Genomic DNA, 18,306 nt, shown 5'->3' with positions numbered 1-18,306 from the left:
ACCTCCTCCTTTCTGGACGACAGACAGACGAAATAAAGGCAAAGAAAAGCAAATGTGGTGAGGCGAGTAGCCGTGAATGAAAGCTGTATTGTCGGCAGAGGAAGTGGCGTGCCGATAATTAATCATCAGATGTTTGTCTTTCCTGACGCAGTTTCCTCTCCAAAATCTGCCAGAAGAGAGAAAACACAAACATGCGAGGCTGCAAAGGAGGAAATAAAGTGGCTTATTAGCTTAATTTCCTTCCGCGGATGTTGGAGGATGATGATGATGATGGTTGGACAGTACGTTTCTGTGTTCAGGCATGATAACAAAATGCTCAGCATCAGCATGTCGGAGCCTCCATCAGCAGCAGACTGACTTCTGAACATGGGGAGCAGAGGGTTAATGGGGGGGGGGGTCATGTAGTAGGAAAGCACATGATCGTGTCCTTCTCTCTAATAGGGATTCTTGACTACTGTGCCAGGGGACATAGTGCCACCAGGAGTTCAGGTAGTTGGGTTAGTTGGTTAAGTTGTGTTAATTGGTTTAGTTGGGTTAGTTGGTTTAGTTGGGTTAGTTGGTTTAGTTGGGTTAGTTGGGTTAAGTTGGGTTAGTTGGTGTAGTTGGGTTAGTTGGTTTAGTTGGTGTAGTTGGGTTGGTTGGGTTAGTTGGTTAAGTTGGTTTAGTTGGGTTAGTTGGTTTAGTTGGGTTAGTTGGTGTAGTTGGGTTAGTTGGGTTAGTTGGTTAAGTTGGTGTAGTTGGTTTAGTTGGGTTAGTTGGTGTAGTTGGGTTAGTTGGGTTAGTTGGTTTAGTTGGTGTAGTTGGTTTAGTTGGGTTGGTTGGGTTAGTTGGTTAAGTTGGTTTAGTTGGGTTAGTTGGTTTAGTTGGGTTAGTTGGTGTAGTTGGGTTAGTTGGGTTAGTTGGTGTAGTTGGTGTAGTTGGTTTAGTTGGGTTAGTTGGTGTAGTTGGGTTAGTTGGTTTAGTTGGGTTAGTTGGGTTAAGTTGGGTTAGTTGGTGTAGTTGGGTTAGTTGGTTTAGTTGGTGTAGTTGGGTTAGTTGGTTTAGTTGGGTTAGTTGGTTTAGTTGGGTTAGTTGGGTTAAGTTGGGTTAGTTGGTGTAGTTGGGTTAGTTGGTTTAGTTGGTGTAGTTGGTTTAGTTGGTGTAGTTGGGTTAGTTGGTTTAGTTGGGTTAGTTGGGTTAAGTTGGGTTAGTTGGTGTAGTTGGGTTAGTTGGTTTAGTTGGTGTAGTTGGGTTAGTTGGTTTAGTTGGGTTAGTTGGTTAAGTTGGTTTAGTTGGGTTAGTTGGTGTAGTTGGGTTAGTTGGTTTAGTTGGGTTAGTTGGGTTAAGTTGGGTTAGTTGGTGTAGTTGGGTTAGTTGGTTTAGTTGGTGTAGTTGGGTTAGTTGGTTTAGTTGGGTTAGTTGGTTAAGTTGGTTTAGTTGGTGTAGTTGGGTTAGTTGGGTTAGTTGGTTTAGTTGGTGTAGTTGGGTTAGTTGGGTTAAGTTGGTGTAGTTGGGTTAGTTGGGTTAGTTGGGTTAGTTGAACAAAAATGAAACCCAGACTGAAATCAATAAACAATGAACAATCAATTGTTAAACCAGTTTTGATCTCAGTGTATGAATACAGATCACGTATTCCAAGATCCAAGACAGTCTTGCTTCAGAGGGAACAGTCCCAGTCCAGGGTCCACTGTGCGAACAGTCCCAGTCTAGGGTCCACTGTGGGAACAGTCCCAGTCCAGGGTCCAATATCTAGTTGCCACCAGGTATAGCTAGCTACCACTAGCTACCAGCAGTTACCACCAGATTTTAATTTTTTTTTATTTTGCCCTTTTATATGAAGCAAAATATACAACAGGAATTCAACGTAAAATGAAAATTAATAGTAAAACAGAGAAAAGAACATTTTAATGATGAACAATATATGATAAAAGAACAGAATTATAAAATGACCTTGCCCTGTGATGGACGATGGCGAGCTGTCCAGGTGAACCCTGCCTTTTGACTGCTGGGAGTGGCTCCAGCTTCCCGTAACCCTTCATCAGACTGAGCGGTTCGGATGATGAATGAATGGATAAAATTACCTTCTCTTCTGGGGAGGTTAGAAACTCTGTAGGATTTCTGGAGAACCTCAGCATATTGTAAAAATAAAACCTGCCATCTCATAGCGATGTTCTGCCCTGCTTCCGCTGGTGGTTGTGGTAAAGTGTGTTTTGTTTAGAAGCTGTTTAATAGTTGACCACATTGCTTTAGTGCTATTGGAAAGTTCTCTAAATATCACTAATATTTTTGCTTTGCTACTCTAATTGAACATTTATTTTTATACCTTGAATAGTTGATATGGTTTATGGGAGTAGGATTTTGTACAAATTTTTAAATAAATATTTTTCTTAGCAAGCCTCTGAATCTCACCGGTAAACCAATGCCTAGAAATGACTAGCTTTCTGGTTTTCTTTTATGTAATGGACGAAAAAAACTATTTAAATTTTATTAAAAACCTAAATATTTCCTTGGTATACATGAGTTAGTTTGGGTATACATGTTTTTCCAGGATAGATCTTCATTTAGTTTTTAAAAATGTTTTTTTTTCCATTGAATTTCCTATGAATACATTTACCAAAAGATTATTTTATTTTTATTCATATTTTTCTTCTATCAGGGAAAACTGAAATATTATCTGAGAAATCTACATACATTGTTCCTGAACTAAGCATATTATTTCTTGAATTACTCAACATATTTTTATTGATGTTCCAGGTTTTCAGTCCAATCCAATCTTTAAAAAGCACATTTTTAAAAACAGAATGTCTCCAAAGTGCTGCACAGAGTCGAATATCACAAAATGAAAATGAAATAAAACAAAATAATGTCCTCAAAAAAAATAAGAACAATAAAACCATTTAAAATCACTAAATAAAACTAAATAATAAAATAACAAAAACAAAAAAACAAAAGACAGAGCACCATACAAGCCACGCAGTGGTAAAAGCCATAATAATAAAATAAAAACGGGTCTTGAGACAAGACTTGAAGCTGTGGGGGCAGTTCGGACATGGAGGGGCAGAATCTAGGACCGACTACAGAGAATGCCCTGTCCTCTCCCCTTTAAGTCTTGTCCAAGGCACCACGACAAACATATGAAGCTAACATAATAAACTAGCAAGTGGAAACAGAAGCCAAGGAGTGGAGGTGTGGACCCAGATGCAGGGATGCAGAGCCAAGATGTTTTAGGAAGTCTAACTGAAAACTGGAAGGCTCAACTAAGGTGCGAAGAATGACAAACACATAAACACAATGGAACAGCAAGTGGAAACAGAAACCAAGGGTTTTAAATACTGGGAAGCAGAACAAGACACAGGTGAAATGTGTTAGCTAATTGAGTCCAAATGTACTTAATGAATGACAGGCAAAACAGGAAACAAGGGAACTAAATACGGAAAACTACAAAATAAAACTGGAAACCAGAACTTAGAAAACACATGAAACATCACATCATGACAGGACTAACTGAAAGCATGGAAGAGCGTGTTGGCTGATACCCGCATTGAGACCGTTGCAGTCGTCCAGTCGAAAAGAAATAAAAGCACAACTTGTTCCAGAACATGAAAATATAAAAAAAGATTTCACTTTTGATAAAAGACAAAAGGGATAAAAACTTGATTAGAAAACAGCATTGACCTGTTTATCAAGTTTAAAATCACCGTCCATTGTGACGCCAAGGCTGGTGACCTTGGATCGGTCCCAAGTCAACGAGGGAGTTTCCCACCAGCGGGATCTTTTCCTCATTTAATTTCAAAAAGTTTTTAGCAAACCAGGCCTTGACGTCACCGAGACAATTGAGTAAGGGTGTCAGGAGGCAGCAATCGCTTTTGGAGATTGGCATGTTCATTTGGCAGTCATCAGCATAAAAGTAATTTAACATACCATGCTTCTTGAAGATTTCCCTGAGTGGGAGGAGATTTGTGGCAAAAGATTCGGTCCCAGGATAGAGCCCTGGGGGACTCCACAGTGCAGAGGAGCAGAAGATGAGGAGGAGTCCCCCGGCCTGACCGAAAACGACCTCCCACTCAGGTGAGATTGAAACCACTGGAGAGCCGTCCCCCTGAACAAGGACACATTTCTCCAAAATCTTAGAGACCAGTTTAGAGATGGGGCGATACTAGATCTACTGGGTCCAGGCCAGTTTTTTCATCAGCGGCTCAACAACAGCGTTTTTACTAAATGTGGGAACAGTCCCAGTGACCAAGCTCTTATTAATTATCTCCCTTACGAAGGAACCAATTGTTCACCTCTATGAAAAAAAATGAAGGAGGGACCGGGTCTGTGGGACAGGAAGAGGCTTTACAGGTTTATCTATTACTCTGATGGGTTCAGTGATAAGAGGATGGAAATAGTTATCACAAGTTACCAGCAGTTACCAGAAGTAGGATGGGGATGAAAGGGTTGGAAACATAGCGCTCATGTGACATACAGGTATCAGACAACATATTTATGATGTTTGTTTTCTCTCCACAGCAAGTCAAGAGAAAACCTCCAGGAAGCAGATCAGCCCAGCATCGTCTCACCCTGACCCCCCGAGAGAGAGCCTTCCGCTGGGTGCAGCTGTTAATGAAAGCAGCCTTCTTCTAGAGGTAAGCACTAAGCACCATCTGAACTGGTAAAAAAGTAAACCTGGTCTCCATCAGCTCCGCCTGCAAACACTGTCAACGTTAATGTCTCGGTTACCAAACTGTTTACACACCAAAGTTCTGATTTCTGGAGTTATCAGATTAGTCAGCTGATCACATAGACAGCATGATCTGATGATGCTTCATCAGATAATGGCCGTTATACAGTAACACCAACATCTCTAAGAGAAAATAGCAGTTCACCTCTGTCGCAACGCTCGACTTGAACCCAGGTCCTCCAGATTTAAGACTACCTCTCTAATCACACATGACATTAAAGATTAGATTGCTGGGAGTAATCAGATTACTGTTAAAATCAGATTTGATGTCTCCATATCCACCTGGTCTGGTCTACATGTTCCAGTCCATTGCTGGTTTTCTTTCCTCTAGATTTATAAAAGCTGGGTTCTCCCTATTCAGACCAAACAGGAGGTCTCTGGTCCTACCAAAAACTGGGGGTCTCCTGGTTCAGACCAAACAAGGGGACTCTGGCCTTTATTCTACGTAGAACAGAAAGACGTGTGCCAGGGTTCTTTTCAGTTATTTCAACACTTCATTTAACATCATCATGCCCAACAGTCTGGTGACTAAATACATCAACCTCAGTCTCCCACACTCCAATATCTTGATAAAGAGGTCCCATCTCTCCCCAGCAGTGACTGCCGGATGACCGAGCTCCTCACCCTATCTCTAAGGGAGAGCCCGGCCACCCTGCGGAGGAAACTCATTTCAGCCGCCTGTATACGAGATCTCCTTCTTTCGGTCACGACCCACAGCTCATGACCATAGGTGAGGGTAGGAACGTAGATCCACTGGTAAATCGAGAGCTTCACCTTCTGGCTCAGCTCCTTCTTCACCACGACAGACCGGCGCAGAGTCCGCATTACTGCAGACGCCGCACCGATCCATCTGTCGATCTCGCGCTCCATCCTTCCCTCACTCGTGAACAAGACCCCGAGATATTTAAACTCCTCCACTTGAGGCAGGACCTGACTCCCGACCCGGAGAGGGCAATCCACCCTATTCCGGCTGAGGACCATGGTCTCAGATTTGGAGGTGCTGATTCTCATCCCAGCCGCTTCACACTCGGCAGCGAATCGCTCAAGCGAGAGCTGGAGATCACGACCAGATGAAGCCAACAGGACCACGTCATCCGCAAAAAGCAGGGACCCAATCCTGAGGCCACCAAGCCAGATCCCCTCAACACCTCGGCTGCGCCTAGAAATTCTGTCCATATAAGTTATGAACAGAATCGGTGATAAAGGGCAGCCTTGGCGGAGTCCAACCGTCACCGAAAACGAATCCGACTTACTGCCGGCAATGTGGACCAAGCTCTGACACCTGTCGTACAGGGACCGGACAGCTCGTACAAGGGGGTCCGGTACCCCATACTCCCGGAGTACCCCCCACAGGAGCCCCCGGGGGACACGGTCGAACGCCTTCTCCAGGTCCACAAAGCACATGTAGACTGGTTGGGCAAACTCCCATGCCCCCCTCCAGGACCCCAAAGAGGGTATAGAGCTGGTCCACTGTTCCGCGACCAGGACGAAAACCACACTGCTCCTCCTCAATCCGGGATTCGACCAGTGGTGTCTCTGCATGTGGGGCCAATGGGGCCTGGCCCCACCAGATGTTGCTGTTGAGCTCTAGGATTTCTTAAAATAATTAAATGGAACATAATCGATATTTATAGAGTAAGAATTTATAAACAGCGACAATGTTTTATAAAGATCAGTTCTGTTACTAAGACAATTCTGTTCTAAACATTTGACCTGCTCAGTTGCCTCCTCTCAGAAGAATGAGACCGGCCCATCACCATTGGTTTATGCAATGAAACGTTGAAATCACAATGCGCATGTCCAACGCGCTCAGTAAGCAGCTGAGGGGCACAATTACTACGGCCCCAAGCTTGGGGCATCCAATTAAAATACAGGAAGGACGTAGGCCTACGTCAAAGACGTGCTAAACGTTTACAGTTAGTGGCAGATGGTAAAGCTTGCAAAGATTATTATTGTTAGCAAACAAGACAAAAATGAATGAAGTAGATTTTTTGATAAATGCTAAATTTAGCACTTTGCCGCTTGAGCAAAAATTGGAGATTAAACGTTTAGGACCTCACCAGCCAGTGGACTTTAACATCGTTCAAGCGGGAAAGGACAAGACCCGTTCCTTCAACTCCGAATGGTTCAAGAGGAAAACATGGCTAACAGCAAGTGTGGTAAAAAATCCCTGTTCTGCTTTCCTTGCTTGCTCTGTGGAGGAGATACTACATGGACTACATCTGGATTCAAAGATCTGAAACATCTTTCGGAACGTCTTGCTAAGCATGAGAGCAGTGGCTCACATGGTGAAAATGCTCTTAAACTGGGCTCGCTTTGCAGCGCTAACATTGCATCTCAAATAAATTCTGCCTACAGACGTACCGATGAACTAAATCAACAAACTGAAGAAAACGGGTATGTGCTTGGGAGAACTATCACAAGCCTAAAACTTTGTGGTAAATGTGAAATTGCCTTACGGGGCCGTGATGAATCTGCAGATTCAGTGAACCCTGGTGTTTTCAGGAGCATCGAGACAATGTGTGAGGGTGACTCCAGACTCAGACGACATCATGAATCGCAGCCGTACGTCAAAGGGACCTCTGCAATAATTCAAAATGAACTTCTGGAGTGTATGTTTAATGCATATCCAGAGGAAGTTATGAAGCAGGGGTCTGAAGCTCCTTTCGTCGCAGTTCAAGCAGATGAAACAACAGACGTCTCCTGTAAATGGCAGATGGTTGGACTGCGCTACATGACTGGAACTACTGTGAAAGAGAGGTTTTGGAAGTTCATTGAGGTGAAAGATAAAACGGCGCCTGGTCTTGCTAGTGCAATAAAAGAAGCCATCGAGCCTTTAAAATTGAAAGAAAAATTAATTGCGCAATCATATGATGGGTCATGAGTGGGCACATCCGTGGAGTTCAGACCCGGATCAAAGAGGTGAACCCAAATGCAGAATTTGTGCATTGTTACGCACACCAGTTAAATCTGACTCTGCAGCAGGTGTGCTCTGCAAGGATCTCTGATCTAAAAGTATTCTTTGCTGATTTGTCAGCCTTTTCTACATTTTTCTCCAACTCACCAAAACGAACCGCTGCTCTATCAGAGACATCGGATCATCCCAAGGCCACCGGCCACTCGGTGGAATTTCAAAAGCAGAACAGTAAATCCGCAGCCCAAATGGGTGACATGGGCCCCCCTCCTGTGGTTGCCACCCATGAAAGGGGCCGTAGCGGTTGGGTGCAGTGTAAACTTGGCACCAGTGGGAGGCAGGGACCCTGGTGTCGAAGAAATTAGCTTTAGGGATATGGAACGTCACCTCTCAGGTTGTTGGGTAAATGAACAAATATTGAACAACTTGCCTCTCTGTCAATAACCTTTGCAATCTTATTTGTATTCTGGTTGGTCAGTGATTGTTTTAAGTAATAGTAAACATGCAGTTAATGTAGCTGCACAACCTAAATCTGGTGGGTTTATCCACGTAAGAAACCCCTTAGCATTGTCTCTGACTCCTGAAGTTTGTTCCAGCTGCTGAGCACCGTGGTTGTCCAGTTGCCAGCAGTGGGGTCTGGAACTGAGGTTTTTATGGGTTTTGTCTCGTGCCCAGATAGTAGGTATTGGTTTTTGTCTTTTGTGGGTTTGGAAATCATGGCATGTAACATTAACGAGATGTCTCGGGCCTTGCCCCGAGCTGTAGTCATCCTGCACCTTTCTATGTTTAGGATCAGTTTGAGCCTCCTGCTGGAATCTGGTGGAATTACAGACTCATTATTTTTTACTTGAAGAATAAAAAAGTATGTTGTTGTTTTTTATTTTCTCTTTTTTACTCATCCAGTGAAATTGAAATGGTTCCTTTTAGCCTCAATGTCATGTTTTCTCCATGGACAGAACACTGCCATGATCAGTTGAGTGTAATTATCTTCCATACACGCAGTGCCTTAATATTATTAATATTATTAATAATAATATTCATGATAATAATCATAATGAATTTTATTTATAACGTACCAAACCTCAAATTACTACAGAGTAAAAAAAAAAAAGCAGAATGAAAAAAGAGAAGAAACAACAATAAAATTAAGAAAACTAACAATCAAAAGCTTCTCTGAAAAGGAAGGTTTCACTGAACACTGTCCCGGTCACGTCGGTAAGAAGATTTGTGCGAGCGAGTTGCCCTCTGACATGACCTCCCTGTGGAGCTTTGCTCGTTGCGTGACATGACGGAGGCGATGAGAACTCCTGCAGGCCGGCGGCTCGTTGAGCCGGTTCAGATCATGTGTGTCTGAAAGCATGAGGTCATGTGTGAAAGTGAGAAGAAAACACTGAGGCTGTCTGGACCAATCAGACAGCAGATTCGCTGACCTCTGACCTTGAATGTAATTTCATGTTTCATCACATTTATGACCACCAGCACGTCCACAGTGTGCACGTCTCCCATGTGCAGTGATGCTTGTATTAACGTGCCAGTGGGAAGAAAAGGTTCGATTGAGCGTGATGATGCGGCGCTTCTCGTTGCGTGACTTGACCGACATGGAACCCTGGACTGGCTGCTGCGGGACCACTGCCAGCAGAAAGAAGTGCACACATGCTGTGTGGAAGAGTTTACCTTCCATCTGTTAGATGGAGGGTTAGTCGCAGGAACATCTGAATACTTTTACATATGTGTACCCTCCATCTTCATGCTAAAGGATCACATTAATTATTCTGATAATGAATGAAATCATAACGTTGGACAGACTGATGTCTCTCTGGAGGCAGTTGCTGGATGGTGGGTTTTTCCTTCTCATTAACGCCACTGACAGGGTCAGCAGTAGACCAATGGGGTGGCTTCCACTTCCAATAAACCTATGTTTTATTTTCAGCTGTGTGTCTCCCAGTGCATCCTGGGACGTCTCCCAGTGCATCCTGGGACGTCTCCCAGTGCATCCTGGGACGTCTCCCAGTGCATCCTGGGACGTTCCCTCGTGCATCTCCTGGTGCGTCCTGTCAGGTCTTCCAGCTCTGGTGAATCTTTGGTCTGAAACATTTTCTGGTGTTTATTAAATAGATCAACAAATGATGGAACTGTTCATGGATGGGTCTCTCCAGGCCTCTCCAGGCCTTTCCAGGTGTCTCCAGGTCTCTCCAGGCCTCTCCAGGCCTTTCCAGGTGTCTCCAGGTCTCTCCAGGCCTCTCCAGGCCTCTCCAGGCCTTTCCAGGTGTCTCCAGGTCTCTCCAGGCCTCTCCAGGCCTCTCCAGGTCTCTCCAGGTCTCTCCAGGCCTCTCCAGGCCTCTCCAGGTCTCTCCAGGTCTCTCCAGGCCTTTCCAGTTCTCTCAAGGTCTCTCCAGGTCTCTCCAGGCCTCTCCAGGCCTCTCCAGGTCTCTCCAGGTCTCTCCAGGCCTTTCCAGTTCTCTCAAGGTCTCTCCAGGTCCCTCCAGGTCTCTCCAGGCCTCTCCAGGTCCCTCCAGGTCTCTCCAGGCCTCTCCAGGTCTCTCCAGGCCTCTCCAGGTCCCTCCAGGTCTCTCCAGGTCCCTCCAGGTCCCTCCAGGTCTCTCCAGGCCTCTCCAGGTCTCTCCAGGTGTCTCCAGGCCCTTCCAGGTTCCTGTTCAGGCTCCAAGGCTTTGCCACAGATCTGCTATCTGGGATAATTACTGCGGCTCCATCCCTGCTTGCCGGAGTGTGCTGGGGGTCAGCGGGGGGAAATACGCCAGTTAAACCTGTCAAACATGATCTGCATCAACAGCACACAGAAACCGACCCATTTTCCTCACTTTGTTTTGCCTTCTGGTCATGTCAGAGTGGATATTTATAGTTTCCTCTGCATACAGTTCAGAGGATCATCGCTGGTTCACAATCCGCCGCTTGTAACGTCATCGCATAGCAGAGACCAGAAGATGAAGGAGGAAAGACCTGGAAAAAGCTGGAAGAATCAAGCTAGCACATCTTCTTTCCTCCATTCATTTCTTTTAACTGTCTTTACATTTTCTCCACAAACCCTTCAAGTTTTCCTGTTAATGAGAAAAAGATGAAAATGAACCAGAGATTAGAATGGCAGTAAAATTCGTATTGTAGCGCCACAGGTCAGTTTTAGATCTCTGCCATAAACCTCTCTGTGGAAGGTGGAAGGAACCGAAACAAAAAATGTCTTGTTTTCTTTCACTCAGCCAAATTTTCATGTAGAAACTTACCTTACAACCTTAACTGTCAAACGTGTGTCTCATGTCAAACTCTGCACACGGCTTCTGATTAGGTTTGATGTTAGTCAGGTGTGTTGCAGCAGGGAAACCACTACCACATGCAGTACTTGAGGAAAGAGTTACCCATCCTTTAAACTGTCTTCAGACAGAAGGAGGACTCATATGCTGCTCTAAAGAAAAGTTTATTAAAACCAAAGAAATGAAGGCAAGTGTGAATGGAACCCTACGGAGAGGCTGATGGTCTGACCCAGAGCGATATGTTGGATGGTCTGACCCAGAGCGATATGTTGGATGGTCTGACCCAGAGCGATATGTTGGATGGTCTGACCCAGAGCGATATGTTGGATGGTCTGACCCAGAGCGATATGTTGGATGGTCTGACCCAGAGCGACATGTTGGATGGTCTGACCCAGAGCGATATGTTGGATGGTCTGACCCAGAGCGATATGTTGGATGGTCTGACCCAGAGCGATATGTTGGATGGTCTGACCCAGAGCGATATGTTGGATGGTCTGACCCAGAGCGATATGTTGGATGGTCTGACCCAGAGCGACATGTTGGATGGTCTGACCCAGAGCGACATGTTGGATGGTCTGACCCAGAGCGATATGTTGGATGGTCTGACCCAGAGCGACATGTTGGATGGTCTGACCCAGAGCGACATGTTGGATGGTCTGACCCAGAGCGACATGTTGGATGGTCTGACCCAGAGCGACATGTTGGATGGTCTGACCCAGAGCGACATGTTGGATGGTCTGACCCAGAGCGACATGTTGGATGGTCTGAGCCAGAGCGACATGTTGGATGGTCTGACCCAGAGCGATATGTTGGATGGTCTGACCCAGAGCGATATGTTGGATGGTCTGACCCAGAGCGATATGTTGTATGGTCTGACCTAGAGCGATATGTTGTATGGTCTGACCCAGAACGACATGTTGGATGGTCTGACCCAGAGCGATATGTTGGATGGTCTGACCCAGAGCGATATGTTGTATGGTCTGACCCAGAGCGATATGTTGGATGGTCTGACCCAGAGCGATATATTGTATGGTCTGACCTAGAGCGATATGTTGTATGGTCTGACCCAGAACGACATGTTGGATGGTCTGACCCAGAGCGATATGTTGGATGGCCTGACCCAGAGCGATATGTTGGATGGTCTGACCCAGAGCGATATGTTGTATGGTCTGACCCAGAGCGATATGTTGGATGGTCTGACCCAGAGCGATATATTGTATGGTCTGACCTAGAGCGATATGTTGTATGGTCTGACCCAGAACGACATGTTGGATGGTCTGACCCAGAGCGATATGTTGGATGGCCTGACCCAGAGCGATATGTTGGATGGCCTGACCCAGAGCGATATGTTGGATGGTCTGACCCAGAGCGATATGTTGGATGGTCTGACCCAGTGCGATATGTTGTATGGTCTGACCTAGAGCGATATGTTGTATGGTCTGACCCAAAACGACATGTTGGATGGTCTGACCCAGAGCAATATGTTGGATGGCCTGACCCAGAGCGACATGTTGGCTGATGGTCTGACCCAGAGCGACATGTTGGATGGTCTGAGCCAGAGCGACATGTTGGATGGTCTGACCCAGAGCGACATGTTGGCTGATGGTCTGACCCAGAGCGACATGTTGGATGGTCTGAGCCAGTGCGACATGTTGGATGGTCTGACCCAGAGCGACATATTGGATGGTCTGACCTAGTGCGACATGTTGGATGGTCTGACCCAAAACGATTTGTTGGATGGTCTGACCCAGAGCGATATGTTGGATGGTCTGACCCAAAACGATATGTTGGATGGTCTGACCCAGAGCGACATGTTGGATGGTCTGAGCCAGAGCGATATGTTGGATGGTCTGACCCAGAGCGACATGTTGGATGGTCTGACCTAGTGCGACATGTTGGATGGTCTGACCCAGAGCGATATGTTGGATGGTCTGACCCAAAACGATATGTTGGATGGTCTGACCCAGAGCGACATGTTGGATGGTCTGAGCCAGAGCGATATGTTGGATGGTCTGACCCAGAGCGACATGTTGGATGGTCTGACCTAGTGCGACATGTTGGATGGTCTGACCCAGAGCGATATATTGTATGGTCTGACCTAGAGCGATATGTTGTATGGTCTGACCCAGAACGACATGTTGGATGGTCTGACCCAGAGCGATATGTTGGATGGTCTGACCCAGAACGATATGTTGGATGGTCTGACCCAGAGCGATATGTTGTATGGTCTGACCCAGAGCGATATGTTGGATGGTCTGACCCAGAACGATATGTTGGATGGTCTGACCCAGAGCGATATGTTGGATGGTCTGACCCAGAACGATATGTTGGATGGTCTGACCCAGAGCGACATGTTGGATGGTCTGACCCAGAGCGATATGTTGGATGGTCTGACCCAGAGGGACATGTTGGCTGGTCTGACCCAGAGCGACATGTTTGATGGTCTGACCCAGAGCGACATGTTGGATGGTCTGACCCAGAGCGACATGTTGGCTGATGGTCTGAGCCAGAGCGACATGTTGGCTGATGGTCTGACCCAGAGCGATATGTTGGATGGTCTGACCCAGAGCGATATGTTGGCTGATGGTCTGACCCAGAGCGATATGTTGGATGGTCTGACCCAGAGCGATATGTTGGATGGTCTGACCCAGAGCGATATGTTGGATGGTCTGACCCAGAGCGATATGTTGGATAGTCTGACCCAGAGTGATATGTTGGATGGTCTGACCCAGAGCGATATGTTGGATGGTCTGACCCAGAGCGATATGTTGGATGGTCTGACCCAGAGCGATATGTTGGATGGTCTGACCCAGAGCGATATGTTGGATGGTCTGACCCAGAGCGATATGTTGGATGGTCTGACCCAGAGCGATATGTTGGATGGTCTGACCTAGAGCGATATGTTGTATGGTCTGACCCAGAACGACATGTTGGATGGTCTGACCCAGAGCAATATGTTGGATGGCCTGACCCAGAGCGACATGTTGGATGGTCTGACCCAGAGCAATATGTTGGATGGCCTGACCCAGAGCGACATGTTGGATGGTCTGACCCAGAGCAATATGTTGGATGGTCTGACCCAGAGCGATATGTTGGATGGTCTGACCTAGAGCGATATGTTGTATGGTCTGACCCAAAACGACATGTTGGATGGTCTGACCCAGAGCAATACGTTGGATGGCCTGACCCAGAGCGACATGTTGGCTGATGGTCTGACCCAGAGCGATATATTGGCTGATGGTCTGACCCAGAGCGACATGTTGGATGGTCTGACCCAGAGCGACATGTTGGATGGTCTGACCCAGAGCGACATGTTGGCTGATGGTCTGAGCCAGAGCGACATGTTGGCTGATGGTCTGACCCAGAGCGATATGTTGGATGGTCTGACCCAGAGCGATATGTTGGCTGATGGTCTGACCCAGAGCGATATGTTGGATGGTCTGACCCAGAGCGATATGTTGGATAGTCTGACCCAGAGCGATATGTTGGATGGTCTGACCCAGAGCGATATGTTGGATGGTCTGACCCAGAGCGATATGTTGGATGGTCTGACCCAGAGCGATATGTTGGATGGTCTGACCCAGAGCGACATGTTGGATGGTCTGACCCAGAGCGATATGTTGGATGGTCTGACCCAGAGCGATATGTTGGATGGTCTGACCCAGAGCGATATGTTGGATGGTCTGACCCAGAGCGATATGTTGGATGGTCTGACCCAGAGCGATATGTTGGATGGTCTGACCCAGAGCGATATGTTGGATGGTCTGACCCAGAACGACATGTTGGATGGTCTGACCCAGAGCAATATGTTGGATGGCCTGACCCAAAACGACATGTTGGATGGTCTGACCCAGAGCAATACGTTGGATGGCCTGACCCAGAGCGACATGTTGGCTGATGGTCTGACCCAGAGCGACATGTTGGATGGTCTGACCTAAAACGTCATGTTGGATGGTCTGACCCAGAGCGACATGTTGGATCGTCTGACCCAAAACGACATGTTGCATGGTCTGAGCCAGAGTGAAGTGTTGGATGGTCTGACCCAGAGCGACATGTTTGATGGTCTGACCCAAAACGACATTTTGGATGGTCTGACCCAGAGCGACATGTTGGATGGTCTGACCTAAAACGTCATGTTGGATGGTCTGACCCAGAGCGACATGTTGGATGGTCTGACCCAGAGCGACATGTTGCATGGTCTGAGCCAGAGTGAAGTGTTGGATGGTCTGACCCAGAGCGACATGTTTGATGGTCTGACCCAAAACGACATGTTGGATGGTCTGACCCAGAGCGACATGTTGGATGGTCTGAGCCAGAGCGACATGTTGGCTGGTCTGACCCAGAGCGACATATTGGATGGTATGACCCAGAGTGACATGTTGGATGGTCTGACCCAGAGCGACATGTTGGATGGTATGACCCAGAGCGTCATGTTGGATGGTCTGAGCCAGAGCGACATGTTGGATGGTATGACCCAGAGTGACATGTTGGATGGTCTGACCCAGAGCGACATGTTGGATGGTCTGACCCAGAGCGACATGTTGGATGGTCTGACCCAGAGCGACATGTTGGCTGATGGTCTGACCCAGAGCGACATGTTGGCTGATGGTCTGACCCAGAGCGACATGTTGGATGGTCTGAGCCAGAGTGAAGTGTTGGATGGTCTGACCCAGAGCGACATGTTTGATGGTATGACCCAGAGTGACATGTTGGATGGTCTGACCCAGAGCGACATGTTGGATGGTCTGACCCAGAGCGACATGTTGGATGGTCTGACCCAGAGCGACATGTTGGCTGATGGTCTGACCCAGAGCGACATGTTGGCTGATGGTCTGACCCAGAGCGACATGTTGGATGGTCTGAGCCAGAGTGAAGTGTTGGATGGTCTGACCCAGAGCGACATGTTTGATGGTCTGACCCAGAGCGACATGTTGGATGGTCTGACCCAAAACGACATGTTGGATGGTCTGACCCAGAGCGATATGTTGGCTGATGGTCTGACCCAGAGAGACATGTTGGATGGTCTGACCCAGAGCGACATGTTGGATGGTCTGACCCAAAACGACATGTTGGATGGTCTGAGCCAGAGCGACATGTTGGATGGTCTGACCCAGAGCGACATATTGGATGGTCTGACCCAGAGCGACATGTTGGCTGGTCTGACCCAGAGCGATATGTTGGATGGTCTGACCCAGAGCGACATGTTGGATGGTCTGACCCAGAGCGACATATTGGATGGTCTGACCCAGAGCGACATGTTGGCTGGTCTGACCCAGAGCGATATGTTGGATGGTCTGAGCCAGAGCGATATGTTGGATGGTCTGACCCAGAGCGACATTTTGGCTGGTCTGACCCAGAACGACATGTTGGATGGTCTGACCCAAAACGACATGTTGGATGGTCTGACCCAGAGCGACATGTTGGATGGTCTGACCCAGAGTGACATGTTGGATGGTCTGACCCAGAGCGACATGTTTGATGGTCTGACCCAAAACGACATGTTGGATGGTCTGACCCAGAGCGACATGTTGGATGGTCTGACCCAGAGCGACATGTTGGATGGTCTGACCCAGAGCGACATATTGGATGGTCTGACCCAGAGCAATATGTTGGATGGCCTGACCCAAAACGACGTGTTGGATGGTCTGACCCAGAGCAATGCGTTGGATGGCCTGACCCAGAGCGACATGTTGGCTGATGGTCTGACCCAGAGCGACATGTTGGATGGTCTGACCTAAAACGTCATGTTGGATGGTCTGACCCAGAGCGACATGTTGGATGGTCTGACCCAGAGCGACATGTTGGATGGTCTGACCCAGAGCGACATGTTGGCTGATGGTCTGAGCCAGAGCGACATGTTGGCTGATGGTCTGACCCAGAGCGATATGTTGGATGGTCTGACCCAGAGCGATATGTTGGCTGATGGTCTGACCCAGAGCAATATGTTGGATGGTCTGACCCAGAGCGATATGTTGGATGGTCTGACCCAGAGCGATATGTTGGCTGGTCTGACCCAGAACGACATGTTGGCTGATGGTCTGAGCCAGAGCGACATGTTGGCTGATGGTCTGACCCAGAGCGATATGTTGGATGGTCTGACCCAGAGCGACATGTTGGCTGATGGTCTGACCCAGAGCGATATGTTGGATGGTCTGACCCAGAGCGATATGTTGGATGGTCTGACCCAGAGCGATATGTTGGCTGGTCTGACCCAGAACGACATGTTGGATGGTCTGACCCAAAACGACATGTTGGATGGTCTGACCCAGAGCGACATGTTGGATGGTCTGACCCAGAGTGACATGTTGGATGGTCTGACCCAGAGCGACATGTTTGATGGTCTGACCCAAAACGACATGTTGGATGGTCTGACCCAGAGCGACATGTTGGATGGTCTGACCCAGAGCGACATGTTGGATGGTCTGACCCAGAGCGACATATTGGATGGTCTGACCCAGAGCAATATGTTGTATGGCCTGACCCAAAACGACATGTTGGATGGTCTGATCCAGAGCAATACGTTGGATGGTCTGACCCAGAGCGATATGTTGGATGGTCTGACCCAGAGCGATATGTTGGATGGTCTGACCCAGAGCGATATGTTGGATGGTCTGACCCAGAGTGATATGTTGGATGGTCTGACCCAGAGCGACATGTTGGATGGTCTGACCCAGAGCGATATGTTGGATGGTCTGACCCAGAGCGATATGTTGGATGGTCTGACCCAGAGCGATATGTTGGATGGTCTGACCCAGAGCGATATGTTGGATGGTCTGACCCAGAGTGATATGTTGGATGGTCTGACCCAGAGCGACATGTTGGATGGTCTGACCCAGAGCGATATGTTGGATGGTCTGACCCAGAGCGATATGTTGGATGGTCTGACCCAGAGCGATATGTTGGATGGTCTGACCCAGAGCGATATGTTGGATGGTCTAACCCAGAGCGATATGTTGGATGGTCTGACCCAGAGCGATATGTTGTATGGTCTGACCTAGAGCGATATGTTGTATGGTCTGACCCAGAACGACATGTTGGATGGTCTGACCCAGAGCAATATGTTGGATGGCCTGACCCAAAACGACATGTTGGATGGTCTGACCCAGAGCAATACGTTGGATGGCCTTACCCAGAGCGACATGTTGGCTGATGGTCTGACCCAGAGCGACATGTTGGATGGTCTGACCTAAAACGTCATGTTGGATGGTCTGACCCAGAGCGACATGTTGGATCGTCTGACCCAAAACGACATGTTGCATGGTCTGAGCCAGAGTGAAGTGTTGGATGGTCTGACCCAGAGCGACATGTTTGATGGTCTGACCCAAAACGACATGTTTGATGGTCTGACCCAGAGCGACATGTTGGCTCATGGTCTGACCCAGAGCGACATGTTGGATGGTCTGACCTAAAACGTCATGTTGGATGGT

The 18,306-nt window shown here is 47.5% G+C and overlaps 1 protein-coding gene across 1 annotated transcript in view; it reads left to right on the top strand.

Annotated features, from left to right (window-relative positions):
• Positions 1-18,306, top strand: part of ahrra (aryl-hydrocarbon receptor repressor a) — a gene marked incomplete at both ends in the record, with an annotated part of 142,212 nt that overhangs the window by 86,981 nt on the left and 36,925 nt on the right. The window contains one exon of the mRNA XM_079259572.1: positions 4,492-4,607. Coding sequence (XP_079115698.1) covers positions 4,492-4,607 — 116 coding nt within the window. The remainder of the gene's footprint in view (positions 1-4,491; positions 4,608-18,306) is intronic.

The sequence above is a fragment of the Telmatherina bonti genome (assembly GCF_933228915.1).
Source record: "Telmatherina bonti genome assembly, chromosome: 20".
Lineage (NCBI taxonomy): Eukaryota > Metazoa > Chordata > Actinopteri > Atheriniformes > Telmatherinidae > Telmatherina > Telmatherina bonti.
The sequence above is the reverse complement of the archived record's forward strand: the minus strand, read 5'-3'. Positions and strand labels throughout refer to the sequence as shown.